Raw genomic sequence first — 19862 nt, forward strand, 5'->3', positions numbered from 1 at the left:
CTACAAATATTTGCTCCTACGCCTTAATAGGAGATTAATTGCAATGTTTTAGTGATTTAGTTTATTGATTTATTCAGAAGGCAAATAGATAACGGGATTCATTCAAGGTCATTCTTATTTTGTCGAAATATGCGGAAAAAGGCGGGAGCAAAGACTAACGATTGTTCCGATCGAAATTTGACCAGACAAAAGCGAATACCTGCTTATAGTTTAAAACTTGCTACATACTGGTGAAGGCTACAAGTCGTAGCTGAAATACATGTCTCTGTGAAGGTCGCAATAAGTTAACAAAAGGGAATCTCCTAAAAAAAAAAATTTTGCTTTTAAAACGAACATTTTCTTCATATAATATATGAGTAATTCTCGCTGGAACGGGGCCACTGCTGACACGAGGTGTTCAAATATTGGAATTTTTGCGCTTAATTGGTTGAAAATGGTTAAAAAATAGGAATTACACTTTTGATACCTCGAAATAGTGGACCACTCGTTCGCCAAGGGGCCTAACAGTTTAAAAAAGTTGATTTTTGAGCAAACCTTGAGATCTATATCATGTGATATTTCATAAATTTGCTATGAAACAACTTACAAAAGACCCGGTTCCGTAAAGAGGAAGAACAGGACTTTCAAATGGAGTAAAAAAATTTTTGGCGGCCATCTTGGATTTGGATTTGCACACCTAACTTGATGAATGTTTCTTAAAGCATTTTTTCTCAGCTTTCCGATGGTCGTCTCGAAATTAAAATCAGTTGGGGAGATAGTGAAAATGGCGATTTTTTGATAAAATCCAACATGGCGGCCAAATCCAATATGGCCGCTAATTTTTTTTTCACTTTGTTTAAGCCCTATCTCTCCTCTTCACAAAACCGTGTCGTTTGTAGTTTCTTTCACAATAATTAGGGCACGGGAGGGTATTTTCAACCCATTAAGCGGTGGCATCTATTTTTTCGGCATATGGCCTAGTTCTAGTGGAAGAACAGGTGGTTTTGACGATCTTTGAATAAAAAATAGTAGATTACTTACAGTCTTGAGGAAACAGTTATAACATATTAAAATTGTATGTCTGCAAAGTATTTTTATTGGCGAAAGAAAAGGGAAATAGGCTGAATTTAGAAACCCGCTGAAAATACCCTCCCGTACCTTGAATGAAAATTGTGAACCTTGCTACAAATAACTGGTTGTTTTATTCAGTTCATGCCACTGCACACCTAACTTTATGAATTTTTCTTGTAGCATTTTTTCTCAGCTTTCCAATGGTTCTTAAATGAAAATCGGCTGGGGGCTCATGGTGAAAACGGCGATTTTTTGATAAAATCCAATATGGCGACCAAATTCAAGATGGCCGCTAAAATTTTTTGACGTAGGACTACGTCTTTGTTTACTATGCTGGGACTGGGTAGCACTTTGTGAAAACGAAAGTAGAAGTGTAACGCTTGAATGAAAGATTTCAAATGCTAATAGCTATTAAGCTACTGAAGGAAAGTGAACAATTTATATGTCGTTGGATAGTTAAAATGACCAGCAATTTTATGGAGGGGGTAAGAGAGCAATTTTATGGAGGGCCTAAGAGGGGGGGCTCTTTCACAAATACAAATTTCCTTATAACTCGAGAACTAATCAAGCAAAAGGAACCAAATTTGGCATGTGGGGATTTCTGGATGCATGGATTTTTTTTATGATGGCTTGAGACCCTCAGCCCTGTGGTAGGAGGATGAGGACTCTCATCGAATAAAACAGAAATTTTTGCGTATTTGCCATATTTTCTGCTATGCAACAAACGGTAAGCTGTGAAAGTAAACTAGTAATGGTTTTTCGGAGCAAAAGACAGTGAATCGACGACGCTTACTTACGTGCCTGTTACTATTCATGTCCATTGATATGGACATTCGAATGGCAAGTCATATTTGCGATGAACGTGCTTTGGTTTAATGTTATTTGTAACAAATGGCTCTTTTCAAAGCCACAAGCGAGTTAAAGTTAGATTATTGAGACATGTCAAGCTACTTATGATCATATTTAATACAATAAACTGTGGGCTGGTCATTCATTACTATTTCAACCTTTATGAAGCACACAAGCGATTTAAAAAAAATCTGCGTCTTAATGGTTGCAGGCGCTGTACTTATGAACCCCCTCCACGTATTTTCAAAGCCACAATTGCATTCAACGAAGAATTGAATCTGAATATTTCGCTCTTCTCTTTTATGTATTCACTTAAACAATGTCACTCACAGATTCTTATAAACATACATATGCTAGAAATGCAGCTTACATTAGTCTTTGATCTAATGATCTGATATAGTCCTACGTCGTCCTTTCGTACAACCTTTAGGGCTGTATACCTTGTAGTTTTTTACTCCATTTGAAAGTCCTGTTCTTCTTCTTTACAGAACCGGGCCATTTGTTAGTTGTTTCATGGCAAATTTATGAAATATCACGTGATATAGATCTCAAGGTTTGCTCAAAATTCAACTTTGTTGAAACTGTTAGACCCCTTGGCGAACGAGGGGTCCTCTATTTCGAGGTATTAAAAGTGTAATTCTTATTTTTTAACCATTTTCAAGCGCAAAAGTTCCAATATTTGAACACCTCGTGTCAGCTGGCCCCGTTACAGCGAGAATTACTCTATACCTATATTTTTGCTAACTGATAAAGATGCCTCTGACGATCTCTTCGATGCTTCTATGCCTTGCAAGAAAGTTCTAAAAAACGGAAAAATAACGCTACTCAACTTACTCGCAAAGATCTCAATATACCCCGAACAAAATAGAAAATACTTCGGATTCAAGGAAAAGAACCTACTTACTTATATGTTCAGTCCGCCGCCCGGTCTGGCAGAGCAAAGGGATTAAATCAGAGATCTTCACTGCCGGCGGTTACCCGCCATGTCTCAGTATCCAATCAAGCCTTTTTGTTACCGTAGCGCGTTGGTGAATCTTATGAAATCCGCATTGTAAGCGCCCTCAGATTCGTTCGATAGGACCAATCAGGAACCATTTCTTTACTGTAGCGCCTTGGTGAGCTCAAAAAAGTCCTCGCTATAGGCGCCTTCAGATTCGTACGACAAGACGAATCAGGAAGCCTTGTGTTACTGTAACTCCTTGGTGAATCTTATGAAATCCTCGCTGTATGCGGCTTCAGGTTTACATTGATTCGAGAAAAAATAACTGTGCCCTCAGATCCGTAACGTTCGACAGGGCCAATCAAGAAGTCTTCTGTTACTGTAGTGTCTTATGAAATCCTCACTATAAGCACCCTCAGACACATAACATTTGCTAGAAGGCAAGACCAATGAGGAAGCATTCCGCTACCCTAGCCCTTTGGTAATTCTAAAGAAATTATCACTTAAAGCGCTTTGCATTGATTTGTGATTTAACAACTGTTAACGCCCTCAAACTCCTGTCATTTGACAGATGGCAAGACCAATCACGAAGCATTGATAAACCATATAAACACTCATAACATTGGACAGTACCAATCAAGCAAAATTGTGTCAGTTTGGCGCCTTGCTCAATGCATTTAAAAAGAGCAGAGTTTACGAGAACTCCGCCGACTGCCCTCCATGACACCTCTGGAAGTGCAATACAGTTTTTGCGTCTAGACATTTGATGACTCAAGGTTTAGGGGGAATTCGCTTGCACGGTAAAAGATCATTTCAAGTTCAATAATATATATCATGCATGTTGCATGTCAAGAATCATCAGTACTCGATAGAAAAGCGATTGGCTACCTCTACCTTATATCTCTCATAGGCCATATGGTCGGTTCTAGATTCTGGACAAGCTTCTTCTATCTACAAAATCCAAGTCGCGGTTACCCAAGGAATACTAGAATAGCTCCAGAGTCATATGACGTATGATGGCCACCCAAGATTTGTGGGAATTGCGAAATTAGAAAAGAGGAAAAAGGAGAAGAAGGGTTAACAAAATTTGTCAGATGTTTGATTTCGGTATTTTATTTATATTTTAAGTCATTAATTTGTACAGTTTAAATTAATTTTATTGGCAGCCTGTACAGATCTTTGATGAAGATTGATTACAAATAAATATAAAAAATAATAATTCCAAATGGCTCAAACATATGTAAGACATTGCATGATTTCATATTATCTACCTCGTTTTTTTCATCTGAAAACCTTAACTCAAACATTTGGTTTTTCAGTTTTGTTTATAAAGGTATTGATTTTTCTTCGGTGCGTGCTCATGAAAGAATTGGTTTTAATTGACGCAGCATTAATAGTTATTATGTAATTTATTTACAGCAACGAACAACAATGCAGTGAGTCGAAATGTTGCTACATATGCTGCCGTCCTCCTCGGAACAGTTGCGAAGCATCATTAACAGTGAGCCTCTTTATCGTTGAGAAACACCGTAGGATAATAAACTAAAGCAGCAATAACCCCACGGCTGCACGTTCCCGTGAAGACATCCACACAGGAAACAACTATCGCACCATTCTTCTAGTTTATCGGGTAACGCTAACCTCCTGTAAGAAGGCTACGTTTCCTCCGCTTCGCCCAGCCAGAAGCGGCGGGCTTCAATAGGTACCTACGTTTTAGACGGCAAATTTACTCCGACCTACCAGCACATACCGTACCGTCGATCAATAGAGTAGTAGGCGGTGCCGGTTGCGGCAAAGCGAACATCCTGTGCACGACAGTGAAAGGATAGGATGTACGGCAGCGGGAGCCCCCCTTTAAAACTAACGGGGGGCTCCATGTCGTCACGGTCGAAGCGTTCGAAGAAATCCCCCTGGGGAGCCCGGGAGCGAGCCGGCATGAGCTTCCTGATCGTTATAGCGTTTTTCGCCATATTTGGACTAATTATCCTAACAGAGGTAAGTGTGCTCAGCTGTGCCTGCCGTGGGTGGCTAATGACGCAACGCGGCGCAAATGGGTGGCGGTGAAGGTGGAACCGTTTGATAAAAGCACTCTACTGGTTTGTTGTCACTTGAAAATCCGGCAAATATTTGCATACATTAGCGATACAAACAGTGCGGCAGCTTTCCGTTAAGTTGAGTGCAAGCTTGAAGATAAAAATACAGGTGCTTGTAAGTATCCTGATGGAGGTATAGATTCGGAACGTCTTATGTCACCCAATGTAACAAGAATGAACGCAAAAATTGCCAGTATCAATTATGAAATTTGTACCTATAAACCAATTTTGCGAATCTTTTATGCTAAAGAAAGATCCATTTGCTATCTGTTGGCATAACATTTGAATTTAGTTTTATATTTCAAAAGTTTTTTTGTTTTACGATATAAGTAGCATTGAATCGCGACGCAAGTATAGGTATCAAACAAATAAAATTTCTTTATGTAATGCTTAGCATAAAGGGCAATGCCTTCCTGTGAAGGACGGACGTACAGAAAAGATTTGTGTAGTAAGGTTAATTTAAACTGTAGCGCAAATATATGCAGATAACAAACACACGTGGTGTAGAAAGTTGATCAAATTGGGAAAAATCAAATTTAGAATGCTTTTGAATAAAAAAAATGAAAAACTGCATAATGTGGTTAATTTGAGATCCCGTGTTATAGGGACGTATAATACGTATCCCTGCTGTATGGATTTTAATTACGCAGCTTCGGTGCTTTGATTAACTTGGGTGTTGGCAAATTTTACGTCCGGCCGCATATTGTCTGAATTAACTAAGGGACACATGGGTCTACCTCATGCTGGTATTGTGTTTTGCCAACCACATCGTGAAATGCTATCCACCGACTGTAGTACTTGGAAACTCATTTTTCCTTCTCTAATTTAGGTGCTGATGATTGATGATCGAGGTCGAGGCGGGGGAGTCATCGTGCGACATGGAAGTAGCGGAGGTCGCTATGGGGAATCCGTCCCTGATTATGACGACGTGAAGGTAGGTGTTCGGTGCCGGTTAAAAATTGATATTTTTATTACACTTTTATATTACCACGATGAAGCACGAGAGTGTTAGATCACAAAAGAGCTGTAAACATAAAGATTTATCCATCAATCAAATTGAATTTTCAAGTTTTAAATACATTCAGTCAAGTTAAACTCATATCAATTTAATTTAACAATTAAAGATTGTTGGGAATTTTTCGGCTGTTATTATAAATCATATATATGAGAATTGGCAATTCGGTCATTCAGTCATATTTTCAAATTTTAAATGCATGCTTCAAATTTTGATGTTTTAAGACACGTGTATAGTGTTAATGCTAATTACTATACATTTATTTATTTATTTGACTTCATTCGAAATAATCCTGTTCGTAAATAATAGATATTCTTCCATGACCTCCCAGTTCGCCCAAGCTACGACACTGCACTGGCCTAAGCAATCGTCGTATGTTCGTATCTCGACTGGGTTGTAAGAATCAATAGTAGTGATCGACATCGGACCGGGTAAAGTCCGAAAAGTCCGGTCCGATATTTGGTCCGAAGATCGTTCATAGAGTCCAATTTTTACCCGGACTGGACCGGAGTCCGGACTTCAATTTTCCCTCTGATGTTGAACACTAATTACTTGGATCACAGCACTAACCCCACAATTGTTCTGTAGCCGAACAATTAGCTGCATAGTGCAAAGTGGAGTGTAAATAGGCGATATTTCATATTGAAAATAAAATATCAAAATATAATAATTCATTGCTTAGGAATCAAAATAGTAACATCAACGTGTTTATTTTTTAAGGACGACTATCTGGATGATACAGGTATTTTTGTACGTGAAACAAAATTTGGAAGTGCGGCCATCAAAAATATTTTAAAAAATCAAAAAGGTAAGACCAACGTGTTCTAAGCATGAAAGTTAAAACATTCGCATTCCGTTAGAACACTGCAATTAGAGTATTTTTTCGGATGTTAGTCCTTCAACCATCCACCAGCATTAGTTAGTCCAATAAGACTATATAGATTCTCTAGATTCATTCTGCATAGATTCAGTAGTTAGAAACCTAACTAGAACTTTCCCCTCCCATTGCACCTGCCCTGTGGTAACGGCACGAGCAGACACTAAACTGTCCATTGGCATGACCGTACCATTAGATCCGGCCGAGCAGCAGCGCAATCCACCAATCATTCCTTGGGGTCAGATGTTGCCCTCGAAGACGGAACAGACTTTGCCCCGGTATCCGGCTGAAATGCGTCCAACCGATGGATCGTGGGAAATCGTCAACGGGACACGGTACAAGTTTTTTGTGTTCTCCGCCTTCTACGACCGACGAGATGGAAAGCTGGTGCGGGTGATCGGCGCTACGAAAACTCGTGGTCCGGAGAAGGTGTGGTGCCGATTCTGGTACCAGACTGGTCAAAACAGCACTAAGTATCGATCCGCTTCGGTAATGGCCAGAGTGAAGGTAGGTGTATTTTATTTAGTACTATTTCATTGGCAAATATCTTCCCTATTTGTTATATTTACAGATTATACGAGAAAATTGGAACTTGAAGTACAGTGCTTGCTTCATTTTGTGCCCAATCCGAGGTCCGTTTCCAGATATTCCTTATGCGGTTAGTGTAGTTAGTAAAATTAGAGCACCACCCGGCAACGTCTTGTTGCTTAGAAATACCGATAATGTAAGTGAACGGGTTTCATTTTTTCGGAAAAATAACTGACACAAATATTATTTTCTCAGGATCCAGATTTTAACAACAGAACTTTTAGCAACATTCCGAGCAGTATTGGAGTGTGTGTCAAACCATTACATTTTAATTACGATCAGGTAAGTTGATACATTCGTAGGAATTTATGTTGTTGAGTTTATTATAGAGTGGTTTAACCGACCACACATTCGTAGGAAATTTTGTATTTAAATTATTATCTTTGGATCGTTTTTTTTTTGAGTGAATGGCTTTCAAAGTCCCTTTTAAACATCCACGTAATGAAGTGTGAGATCTTTATAACTCTAATAATCAACTTCAGTTAATAGATTAAGTTACTTACGTTGTTTACAAAGGGGTATATTGCACTACGATGTTTTTAAACCACGTTCGTGAAGAATCCTTCGTTTAGTTTATTTCTATTCTCACAGAAAAGTGAGTGAAAACGTTGAGTACCTTACGCATGAGTACTTTTCTATATCACTGCGATTAGTATTTTGATTTACAGTGACATTAGATAGATGTTTGTCTATATTCCGCACCTCGTTGTTTGCAGCATAGCCATTGAGTAAGCAAACTGCTTATTGCCCGAGCTGGAGTAATGATGTTTTTTTTGTTTTTACCCTTTTTCCTTCAAATTTTTTACAACTTTTTAACACCAGTCTTGCACCTGGAGTTAGGGATTGCGAAAACTATTTTTAATTGGGCTTTGTAGAAAAGTTTTCAGTACCATTCGTATAACTTGCTCTGAGAAGAGTCTTCAGCATTGGTATACAGAATTTTAACACAAGGGTCCGAGGAATTTAACCCATGTTAAAGTCGTTAGAATGACGGTCTGATTCTACTGAAATTCGAGTCCACGACTGTGAGTTGTGACTTACTGGAATTGGAAGGCTGCCGAAAACATACTGCACTGTCGTAAGCAATGCCAGCATTGGGAATATATTCTTGCGGAGGTAGAGAATTGCTTCATTACGAGATGAGAAGCTCCTTTAGAACGATCAACGGAACAAGGTAATGGATCGTGCCAACTCCTATTATAAGCAATGAGAAGAGAACTGATTACCAAGAAATCGGACAAGGTCAGGCGTTAAAAACAACATTTTATTGAAGATGAAGCTGTCGACGGAAACAGAATAATGACTGAGGACAATGGACAAGCTATGAATCCAATAAATGTGGTGGAGGACAAAAAAAGAGCTGCAAGTGATTCTTTGGATATCGGGTTGATTGTTTGTATTGTGTAGGTTATACTGAAAGTATGGATTAAGGACAAACTTCCTGCGAACTGTGTGGAAGGTCGCTTATGCCCCATCTACAGAAGGGGACATCGACTCGAATACAGCAATTATCGGGGCTCAGCTCTCCTTAACTCTGCAAATAAAACTCTCCCACATCCTGAGGCTGCTGCAGGAATCGTTAGTTGCCAAATACCTTTGTTGATGGTTCGAGACTTGCAGATTCATCGGCTACCAGGCGGCGAACGATTTAGTTTAGCGAAATAAGTTGAAATGGATTATGAGTTGTAGTGGATTTGGATATGTTATTCTAACAAACAACTTTTGATAGCTCATTAACAAGCATCCAAACCAGAAGAGTGGGCGAAATATCGGACTCTTTTATGATATTGGACTACCGTGAACGTACCATATTCTGCGCAGTTAAGACATTTTTATGATTCTTGCGCTATTCTAAGTATTCTAGATTTAAATTAACAACGTAGATAGCAGCAACGTGTAGTGCTACGATCTATAATATCTGGTAAAAAATATAGGAATTATAAGTCGACTAACAATTGAGTATATTTTTCGTTTTGTAAACTAATCCACGATGCCTAATTCTGCGCACTTTCTTGTCCATGTTCCTAATTCTGCGCATGTTTGCTCCTAATTCTGCGCACCCAAAAAGTGAAAATAAATACTCCTGCCATACTGTTTATGTCTTTATACGCTGAAATCGCACCAAAAAATCTGGCATTAGCTATTACCATAAATAAATCCATGATCCGGCCTTCTTGTGCTGTCCGGGTAGCAAAGGAATATTGTTATCATTTTGATTGCCTCATTTTAAATATTTTATTCTCGATAATGTTAAGGGCGAATTGATTCGGGTTTTCTGCATACTTAACATTACACTTTAGATTAATACTAAAAATTGTGTTTTCATATAGAAACCACTTCCCTACTCTCTGACAGCCCCGTGAGGTTGGACATTAAAAAAAAATAGAAGACATGGTTTCATGAATTGGCGCTCGTAGGTTCGGACCCCGAGACACAGCACAGGATTCCAATCAATGCAAGTTAAAGATTCTACTTGAATTTTCATGCCTCTATACCACAGCCATTTGGGTGCGGTTGCGTATTCTTTCGTAATTTCTTTGTAGGATACATTACTGCGCAGAATTTGGCACATGAATAAAAAATCTGTGCCTAAATCTGCGCATTATTGCATCGTATTTTTCTAAGGAAAGCAATGCATGCAATCACTCTTTTTGTCTAAAACATGACTAAAACTAATTATTCTTTCTAATTATGCTGACTAATTTGATCATTGCAAAGAATTTCGATCATAAATTTGTTAATTTTCTAGAAGGATAATCTTAGCGTTGCTGCTAACGACGATGTTTTCTGCCATAAAAAATACTTTATGTTTCACGTTAAATTATTTCGCTCTCAAATATTGTGGCCCGTTTGTGAATAATGGCGTAATATTCAACAGACATTTATAAAAAAATAACGCAATGATCATAGTTATGCACAATGCTAAAAAATACTTATATAAAGAAAAATGCGCAGAATTAGGTGCGGTCACGGTATATGGTTTATGACATCGGAGAAGAAAGGCTATCAAATTCGCTGGTTCATTGCAAGATCCTTAAAACAGGCGTGCAGAGAAGTGGCACCATCATCGCAAAATCTCTCAGGATCTTAAATTTTTAAATATTTTTAACAGAAAATCTGATTGATGTCATATCATATCTATGACATTTGACAAAAAAAACATTTGATCTACCTTTTGGCATAAGTCAGTTAAAAAAAAATCTCCTATTATTGCTTGGCACTAGTGTGCCCAGACATAAACAAAAGATGGGGTATCCGACCTTTAAAAAAATGTTTCGGCCTGGAAAATTGAGGAATAATTTAAAAATAACAAATTAATAATTTAAAAGTTGTACAATTTAAAGTAAAAATTAATCATAAAAAACCGGCAGATTATGTTGAAAACTCGTTTCGGGTGCAGTTAGATTTAAAATCAAAGTTAAAATTAGACTAGAAATTACCCGTAAAACTGGATGGACCCGTAAATCAGAGTTGAAATTGATCTTGAAATCGGACTTGACATAGGACATTAAATTAGATTTGAATTTAGACAAATTTTGGCTTCAAGTTTTACTGCAGATTAAACTGGAAAGACTTCAATATGGAGTCAATTTGGACTGGATGTTTAACTTGAAATTAGACATGAAATCGGACTCAAAACAGAACTTGAAGTTGTTATTTGAATTTGGATTTGAAATTTTACTTTATTTTGGAATTGATTTCGGCCTAAAATTGGACGAGAAGTTTGGATTTGAAATTAAAGTTGAAATTGGATTTGAAATTCAAGATTTTAATCTCACATTTACTGTGAAATTGGACGTAAGTTGGATTTCAATTGGATTTTAGTTTAGAACTTGTGATTACATTAGAAATTAGACTTGAAACTGGATTTTAAATTGTACTATAAATTGGGCTTGAAATCAGAGTTTAGATTTAACTTAAAATTGGAATTAAATTAGACTTGTAATAGGTCAATGACACGAAATTAGACACCAAGTTTTACCTGAAATAAGAATTGATATTTTTAATTTTACTTTTACTCTTACTCGCACATTTTAGTTTCGTTTCTGTTGCGTTTCCATCATTTTTCTTTATCTTTTTCTATACCATATTTCCTGTTTTATTGTTTTCTGTCTCAATTTTTTCTAATTTTCAATCCTGTTTTACCTCTCGTTTTCAATTCGTATTTTTTTTTGTTTTCGTTCCCGTTTTCTGCTTTTTCTCTTCCCTTTTTCCCTCTTTTCCCTTTTTTGTTTCAAGTTTTTGTCTTTTCACAAATCTTATCTTTTTTGTTTTTCGTCTTTATCTGTTTCGTTTTTCCTCTCTTAGCTGTCCCATTTTTCGTCCCTTTCGTTCAAGTTTATTCTGTTTTGGCTCCTTGTTTTCCCTTTGCTCTCTGGGTTTCCTTTTTTCTTTAGTTTTTCTTTTATTCTCTCATGTTTTACCTGGTCCGTTTTTCTTTTCTTCTTTTTCTGTCCCATTCGCCTACTTTCCTTGTTTACTACATCAATTTTCTTCTCTCTCTCTATTATTATCTCTTTTAGTTCACATGTTTTCTGGTCCGTTTTTGTCTCCTGCTTGTCTTGTTTTCACTCTTTTTCTTTCACGTTTTTCCGTCCTGCCGGGTTTTTATCTGCCCCGTCTTTTCTCAATTTGTCTTGTTTTCTCTTCTTTTCCTCTCGTTCTTCCTTATTTGCTGCCCGCTGTTTCTTATTTCACTGTTTTTCTTGTTTTCCTATCGTAATTTTTTTTCTCTTCCTTTCGTTTTCTCTTGATTTTTGTTCCTGTTCGTTTTTTATTGTTTTTTTGTCATTTTTTGTCCCGTTTCATCCTCCATTTCTGGCATATCCTGTTTATTCTTCTCCATCTTAATCCTTATATTTTCATTTTATGCTATATTTTCTTCTTTTTCTGTTGTCATTCCTGCTTACGAATTTTCTCTTTTTTTTCTTCCTTCTCTATCTTGTTTATTATCCTTTTCTGAGCATTTAGTCTTCATTATCTTTCTCGTTTTTCTCGTTTGCTTTATCTTTTTTTCTTTATTTACTCTCATTTTTGTACTTTTTTCCGTTTTTCGTCCAATCCCTTCTTTCTTGCCACTTTTTCTCTTTCATTTTCTTCGTTTCCACCTTTTTTCTCTTTGTATATCTCGTCTTCCTTCCCATTCTGTCAAGTTTTTTCTGAAGTTTTTGTGTACTCTCTCTTTTCTATCAGGTTTTTTCAGATTTTGTCACGATATTCTTCGTGTTGTGCTCCGTTTTTTCTTTTTCTGTTTAAATTTTCCTTTTTTTTGCTTATTTTTCTGGAGAGCAGGAGACGAATAACCTCAAAATTCGTCTATGAATATGCCTAGAAAATTTACTTACATTTTCATAAGAAACCGTTTGTTCTACGCTATTAGGTTCATGTAAATACAGACTTGAAATTGCACTTGAAGTTGAACTTAAAATCAAAGTTGAAGTTAGACTTGGTAATGGACATGAAATTAGACTTGAAATTGAACCTTAAATATAAATTGAAATTGGACTTGAGAATGTATTTAAATTGCTCTTCAAGTTTTATTTGGAACTGGACTTAAAGCAACGACTACTGTTACAAGAAGACTGGCAGCTCTGTCAGTATTCGGGAGACACTGATGGTAGCTCGCTCTGCTGACCAAGGTGGTCCCTAGATGCATCTGTGTGAGTGAGTGCTAATATTCATATCAGAAAGTCAACATAGTCAGACAAACACCAAAACAGAATTTTGGAGAGCTTGGTAACACTCTTGCAAAATTTACCACCTTCGTTTAAAGAAGCGCGGCTGATAGTGACGCATGACGTTTATATGGAAAAATAATAGAGATGCCAGTCTTGTTAATAATGGGTTCTTCGCTTAAAACTAGAAAATCGGTGATTAAATTAGGCATAAAACTAAAATGGAATTTGTACCTGAAATTTAGCTTACATTAGGTTTAAAACGAAGACCCCATAACAAGACTGGCGTCTCTGTTATTTTTTCATATTATTGTAATGCGTCTTTATCAGCGGTTCTTTTTTTAGCCAAGGTGGTTAATTTTGCACAAGTGTTAGTAAGCTCTCCAAAATTCTGGGATTATCTTGGCCGACAGTACGAGCCACCATTAGTGTCTCCCGAATATTGGCAGAGCTGCCACTATTTTATTAGAGGAGTCTTCCCTTAAAACTAAATTTTAAATTTAATTGACAACTGGACTTGAAATTAGATTTGATACTGGAACTACCAGCAGATAAATTTAAAAACTGCGGACATTTGAATTACAGAAGTAATGATGTTTTATATTAAATTTCGTACGTGCCCCAGTATACCCCAGCTTCCAGCCTGGTCAAAATAAAAAGAACACAGAAAGTTGCACCTAGGCAATTGACTTTAACTCCTGGAGCTGGAAAAACTATGTTTTAGGCAGTGGTTGTGAATATTTCAAGTTGAAACCCATTAAATTTTGGAAAAAAGCCCAAGACGGTCAATGCACAGTAATATTTGTTCACTTTCTCCAGGTTGAAAAATGGTGCGGAGTCTATCGAAAATTGAAAGTGCTCCCCGGAAAAAGGATTTTGCTTTATGAAATTGCAAACGTGACCTAACTGAATGTCGTCAGTTACTGAATGAAGTTTTTTGGACCTAAAATTAAATAATTTAATTCAACTATATATATTTCTTTGCGACAGATACGTATTTCGTCTACGACTTGCAGGCTTCATCAGTGTCTCGTTCGAAAACATACATTGATGAAAGCTGATAGTCGTAGGCGAATTACGTATCTGTCGCGAAGAAATATACATTGTAGAATTGAATTGGATAAGTTTTCTTTTTATTTTATTTCAGTAACTGAATGTTCAAAAACATCCACCTAAATATATTTATGAAAATTGGTAAATTCTAATTATTATTATGGAAATTATAATCTCTCAAATTTGAGCAAAATTGTATGTTCTTGTCACTGAAAGCGATGTGTAAGCGATAGCTTCAATTTCTTTAGTCTTCCTAAGTGCTAGTAATGAAAAAGGAAATTTTAATGCTAATTGATTGAATAAGAGCAGAGTACTTTCATTTTTTAAGAAAATAGTTATTACATATTATGGCGTATGTGTGCTACATTCTGTTTATGATAGTTACATAGGGGAAAATATTTCTTATGTATGCCTAACAAATGAAATTGAATTTTGAAGTACGTTATCTGTGCTTCAGAGCAATCACAATTATAAAGCCATATTCCAATCGGGGTTTCAACATAAAATATGGAAGAAGCTCTCTATTTTAGGAAGGAAGAAAAGGCAATTTTTATAGTTCAACGTTTTTATTTTGTTTGTACATTTACAAAAATTTGTAGTGAAATTAATTTACGTTAAACAAACCAGTCCTTCATTGATTAACATAAGATTTCGCTTGCAATTGCTCACTAGTAATGATGGCTCAAATGGCTGGAACCTGAGTGGTGGTAAGCGAGCGGGGCAACATGCGAGATGGTGGCATGCGACACCGGTGCAACATGGTGGGCACTGTGCACAATGGGAGCAGCATGATGTGACAGATGGGTGATCGGTGCAGCATGATGAGAGATGGTGGCGTGGGCCAGCGGTGCGTGGATAGCATGAACTGGTTGGGCGATGACCTTGTGCACTGGCTGTGCAATTTTAACGTTCGCTGGTTCCCGACGGACTACGGCGTTAAACCCGGAGTGATGGTCGGCATGATAGTCGACAATACGATGATGGCCGTCGGAATCCAACAAACTGTATTGTCCGTGCACTTCATCTCCGTGGCGAGTTTCATGTTGGCTTTTGATATCTCCGGTGTGTTCGTCGTGAACGGAATAGGAGAACTCGTAATTTGCTGGGGCATGCTGCTCGACTTCTTTCACAATGGTATGGTGCACTGGTGCGGCGTGGATGGCAGCCACGTGGTGAACTGGAGCTGCATGAATTGCATGGACTGGTGCAGCATGGTGATAGACTGGAGCGGCGTGATGCTGGATGCTTTGATGGGATGAAGCATATCCGTGTTCTGGAATCAGACCTGCGCTGGCAGCAGCCAACAGGGTTGCAAGAAGGACGAACTGTTGGGAAAAATAATTTTAAAGAAGTATGCTATCAATATGAATTTGATAAATTTACTTTGGAAGCCATGGCTGCTTGGTTTCGAATGCTCTCCTGGGTTGAGAATGATTTCCAGAACATTCAACATCAGTATTTATACTGATCCAGGACCGATCACAAACAAAACAATTTTCCAGGCGACCTTGCAAAACTTTTTCGGCTTTCACATTAGCAACGGATAACAAACCGATGTACTCGGGAAACCGTTATACTACTTTGTCGTAAAGTAACCATATCAATATTGCACTTCATTCATACGTTAAAGCAGCTGACCTTAAACTCGTTTCGAAAAAATGTATCAAAAGTTGTTTTTTCTTCATGTATTTCAGCTGCATTCGGTGGTCGTGAAAAACAGGTTTCCGTAGTTTAAAATTGATTCAATAATATTTCATTAATAAGCCATGTAGTTTCGTGTCGCATATTCATGCCTTTTTAATACTCCTCCAATTAAAATAACTACAACTTACCTGCTCAGCTTTTAAGTGACGACAAGTCTTACAAAAGACTAGTATGCAAAGTCAGTAAATTTATCGTGTATCATAATCGACAGAGCCATATTACGGAACCCGTGAGAGGTGCATGCTCCCATTTTGGTAAAAAAATGTATCACTGTTATACAATAATAATGCATTTTTGCGTACGAGTTCAACCTTATTATAAGCACACCCTAATTTAAATGCAATATATTAGTGACATACCTTTCAGCTAAAAATATTATTTTATCTATTAAAGGCATTGTATTTGCTAGAGTTCCTGGAGCTGAACAATCTACTGGGAGTGTCCCACTTTACATTCTACAACCACACGATCGGGCCTAAGGCTAGCTGTATTTTGCGGCACTACATCAGTGGAGATCTTCCTTCGTTGATAACATCTTACGCTTCCCCACGAGAGCACACACACAGCACTGGTGCTACAGATGGTAATGACATACCCTTAGCTGCAGTCTCCAACAATAAGCGGATTGACGATACATCCTACCAAAAGCCAAAGATAACTGTAAATATTTTGCCGTGGAATTTGCGGATGCGCTCCCAGAAAGAAATCCGTACCGAAGGGTTGTTTGCATCGTTAAACGATTGCCTTTATAGAAGCATGTACAGGTACTTGGAAGCGTTGAGTGGAAAGATATAGCTCGAAGGATTCAAGTTTACCTTCCTTTTGCAGATACTCGCATGTTGCACTAATTGATTTAGATGAACTTATTATACCACACCACAACGATACTCTAATCGATTTAATCAAGTACGTTTAAAACCTCTTCCGTGAGCGTTCTTCACCGTAATTTAATTTTCCATTTTTCCGTTGCAGCTGGCTTTCAAAACGAATCAACAATAGAAACACAGGAGCTTACTCTTTTCAGAATGCTTTCTTCTATCTTCAATTTGCCGATGATAGTCTGATGTACGAAGATGGCACAGCACAAAACGACCTACGAGCGGCGCTCACGACGCAGCGCAAGACGAGGCGCCGCTCGAAGCTGCATCCTCAAAAGCAACGCTCAAAGTACATCTGCCGACCGGAAGCTGTCATCGAAGCGGGCAATCATTTTGTATGGGAATTCTGCCCCGGACGGGGCTCGCTCAATGTTCCGACTGATGCTGCTATTCTTCACCACTATCGGGTAAATAATAATAGCTCATTAAACCCACTTTAAGCTTACACACATTTAAAATACTATCACCTGTGTTGCTTTAAGGTTTGCGAATTTGGCGGCGATGATTGCATAAAATCTCCCTCGGTGGTAGACCGAACGGCGCATCGTTACTCTAAACGGCTAGTGGACCGCGTTGGAACAGTATATAACTATCTTAAGGATACCTGCGATCTTCCAGAAATACCACGAGCTCCCACGAAACCTCCACCGACGCGCAAGAAACTGCTCAAAGTACGAATTCCGATTCGTCCGGAATCACTGGCAGCATCACACGCTGGAAACACTGTAGATAGCATCAAAACCAATGCAAGTAATAACAGCAACACTAGTAGGAGCACCTTTGCGGCGTCACCCATTAAGGTGATGTCAAACCATCGGGCGTAATTTGAATTTCCATGAATGGAATGGAAACGATTTTATTAAACTGCTTATTTTTATGGGCGCATACAGCTGAATCTGTATCGAAGTTTTATCAGTAGCAAATAGTTTGAAAAACTAATTGAAAACAGTACGAACAATCTTTCATTTGTTAACGAAGCAGTCACGAAACAAAATATTACTATTACAAACATTATCAGCTTTTAGTCTAACAAAAACAAAACCGTTGGAATCTGTCATTGTGGCCAACTGTTGCGGCCCATGCTCACTAGTAGGATTTACATGGAGCAGCTGTACTTTAAAATGGCCTACTATTTCGCTTCTTAGTTCACCTGTTACAGAACTCAACGCAAAGCGCAACTTCACGTGATAAAACCGTAGTCACAAGGCCGGAAGCGTGGCTGCTTTCGAGTTAAATTCTTCGGCAAAAAAAGGAATTTAAATCGAAACTACTCACGCTGCCAATAGACACATGCTTACCGATTAATACCTTATTGAACAGTAATCAAAATACGCAAGTAAATAGAAATGAAATAGAACACCGCATATCAGTGATTAGATCTTAGTTTCACACTTCAGTTTAGTTTAGCGAGACTAATCGACTTCGAAACTACATGTGGAGAAAGATTTAAGCTGACACATTGGCAGTTTGTCAAACACTTATCGAACCTAAACAAGGAATAATAAATTACACACAAAATATAGCTCAAATCTGATATTCTAACATTGGAGAAAACGTTCCGCAGACAGGTTAAAGTCGGAACACCGAACGTTAATTTTTTTTTGTATTGATCACACTCAACTGCATACCATGAATTGATGCAATAAATAAAGGACAAATCTAAAGCTGGATGATGAAGAATATACGGAAAATAAAGATTACTTTTTGGAAGGTAGGTACATTATGTTCACTGTTGTGAAGTATCACTTTAATAGGGCTGAATGGGTAAATTGCTGCCCGTTTGTCAATCGAACCAAATTTTCATAAAAGCTCAGGCAAAGTTTAGGCAAAGTGGAATTGTCGCTATTTGTAACGGCGTTAAGTTATATCCACATAAAAACGTTCCTTTGATACTAACCATGTATCAAATAAAGAGTCAGGTTTTAACAGTCTACACGTGTCTACACGTAAATACTCTAGCATCTACTAAGTCAATAGGAACATCACGGAAGGCTTCAGAAGTTTCAAACCTTGAAAGGGTATCTGGTGTAAAACCAGATGCAAAATGCTTGGAAAATAGTTGACATGACTTACTTACTTACTTAATTTGCCTAACGTCTAATGACAAGGTCTGCGTAGCATATTATCTCCATCTATTTCAGTCCATGGCAACTGGTCTTCAGTTCCGCGGGCACCCGGTGCTCGGTAGATCTCGCTCTACCGCGTCTTGTTCCTACCAGATTCCATGCGAAAACTATTTTTGCAGGATAGTTGTCCGGTATTCTAGCAACGTGTCCTGCCTATCGTAACCGTCCGGCTTTAACCACTTTCCGAATATTGGGCTCACCGCAAAGACGCGCGAGCTCGCAATTCATTCTTCGCCTCCATGTACCGTTCTCTTGCAAGCCACCAAAGATGGTTTTTAACACCAGTCGTTCGAAAACTCCGTAACTTCTTGCCCGTAGAGGACAACCAGTCTAATTAGCGTTTTGTATAGTGTGCACTTTGTACGGGGGCTCAGATTGTTCGACCGCAAGTGTTTATAATAGGCCCGACTTCCGCTGATAATACACCTTTTGCTCTCACGGCTGGAATTGTTGTCCTCTGTTGCTAGTAACCCAAAGTATACGAACTCGTCGACTACCTCAAACTCATCCCTGTCGATTACCACGGTACTGCCCAAGCGGGCCCTGTCGCGCTCGGTCACGCCTGCCAGCATATACTTCGTTTTAGATGTATTTATCTTCAACCCAATCTTCTCTCTTTCGCTTTTTAGTCAGTTGTACTGATCTTCCACTGTATCAAATCCACGCATTCACGTCGTCAGCAAAGCCGATTTATTGACAGGATTTATTGAAAATCATGCCCGCATTTCGGTGGCCACTCGTCTTATAACACCTTCAAGCGCAATGTTGAATAGCAGGCAGGAAAGATCATCTCCTAGTCGAAGTCCCCTGCGAGATTCGAATGGGTCCGACAATCCATCCGAGATTCTCACACAGCACTGGATCCCATCCATCGTAGCCATGAAAAGACTAGTATGCTTACCCGGAAAGTCGTTTTTATCCGACATTTTCCATAGTTCTTGTCGGTTTACACTATCATATGCGGCTTTAAAATCGATGATGCATGGTGTGGAATCTGCTCCTACCTGTTAAGAA

At 38.2% G+C, this 19862-nt stretch overlaps 1 protein-coding gene across 1 annotated transcript; it reads left to right on the forward strand.

Annotated features, from left to right (window-relative positions):
* Nucleotides 1–4669: 4669 nt before the first annotated feature.
* On the forward strand, nucleotides 4670–17311 carry LOC128741148 (uncharacterized). Its single transcript, XM_053836750.1, is given in 11 exon segments — nucleotides 4670–4834; nucleotides 5762–5866; nucleotides 6668–6755; nucleotides 6985–7331; nucleotides 7396–7548; nucleotides 7608–7694; nucleotides 16238–16608; nucleotides 16673–16750; nucleotides 16817–17129; nucleotides 17205–17244; nucleotides 17247–17311. Coding segments are annotated over 11 exon segments (1812 nt in total).
* Nucleotides 17312–19862: the final 2551 nt, after the last annotated feature.

The sequence above is a fragment of the Sabethes cyaneus genome, chromosome 3 (genome assembly GCF_943734655.1).
Source record: "Sabethes cyaneus chromosome 3, idSabCyanKW18_F2, whole genome shotgun sequence".
Taxonomy (NCBI): domain Eukaryota; kingdom Metazoa; phylum Arthropoda; class Insecta; order Diptera; family Culicidae; genus Sabethes; species Sabethes cyaneus.